The following is a 936-nucleotide window of genomic DNA, read 5'->3' on the forward strand; positions in this document are numbered from 1 at the left end:
CTGGACTTAGAAAAATTTTCGACAATTCTGTACTTTAAAAAAATCGTAAAATCTGGGCTGTAAGTTGACACCGATTCCGACCTTCGAACCTTAGCGAAACCAGACTGCGCGTGCCTGGCTTCGAAAGGTCGATAGACTTCGTTCGCGATAGCACCCCAACAAGCTCGTCCGACACACACATACCGGAGGAGCTATTCGTGGAGGAAACTGCAGAGGCGTTCACGATGAATTTTGAAGATCGTTATTTTTAGCCCATGAAGGATTACTTGGGATTGAACGCGCTAGTCATGTCGATGCTCGAGCCTTGGAAACCCGCGGATTGGGAACCTGTCTCGGATCCGGTGCGGTTCGATTTCCGGAGGAACGGCGTGGATTGCGAAATCCGCCCCGTTCTGTTCGACGGTTGGATCGACCTCGAGGTAACATTTAGATATTGAATTTTCTAGAGAGGAAGATGGGGTGGGGGAAAAGGCGAGTAGGCCGTTTTTCCAGTGGGTTATTTATTCAGTTTTGTTTCTTTGTTCAGGTATGCAATGATATGGCGTCGGATGCGGTCGGGAAACAGCCGTCCGGTAGGAACAAGAAGGCGCGTCAACGCTTCACGCCTAGCTGGTGCGTGTTCTGCAAGAACAACGGCGAGATGGAGAGCGTGTACGTGAGCCACGTCCTCAAGGGTGTTGACGGGAAGGTGGTATATCCGATCCTGAGGAAGTACACGTGCCCGACCTGCGGGGACGGCGGGGACAACGCACACACTGTCAAGTATTGCCCCTATAATAATAATAAAAAGAAGGTGAAAGTAGAAGAAGATACGGAAAAATCTCTCTTGTCAATGTTTTTTTAAATTACAAAATAATTAGTGATTTTCTAATTTGAATAAAGAGAAGGGTAAACAAAACGTGAAAATATTGGTCATGACTTTAATTTTATTTTTGT

The 936-nt window shown here is 46.6% G+C and overlaps 1 protein-coding gene across 1 annotated transcript; it reads left to right on the plus strand.

Annotated features, from left to right (window-relative positions):
• Positions 1–287: 287 nt before the first annotated feature.
• Positions 288–762, plus strand: LOC117106685 (nanos homolog 1-like; the record flags this gene model as incomplete). The annotated part of the gene is made up of 2 exons (XM_033248092.1): positions 288–419; positions 527–762. Coding segments are annotated over exons 1-2 (368 nt in total), but the record flags the coding sequence as incomplete, so codon positions are not given.
• Positions 763–936: the final 174 nt, after the last annotated feature.

Source organism: Anneissia japonica, unplaced genomic scaffold (genome assembly GCF_011630105.1).
Source record: "Anneissia japonica isolate Jap-2015-1 unplaced genomic scaffold, ASM1163010v1 scaffold120191_len1100_cov101, whole genome shotgun sequence".
NCBI lineage: Eukaryota > Metazoa > Echinodermata > Crinoidea > Comatulida > Comatulidae > Anneissia > Anneissia japonica.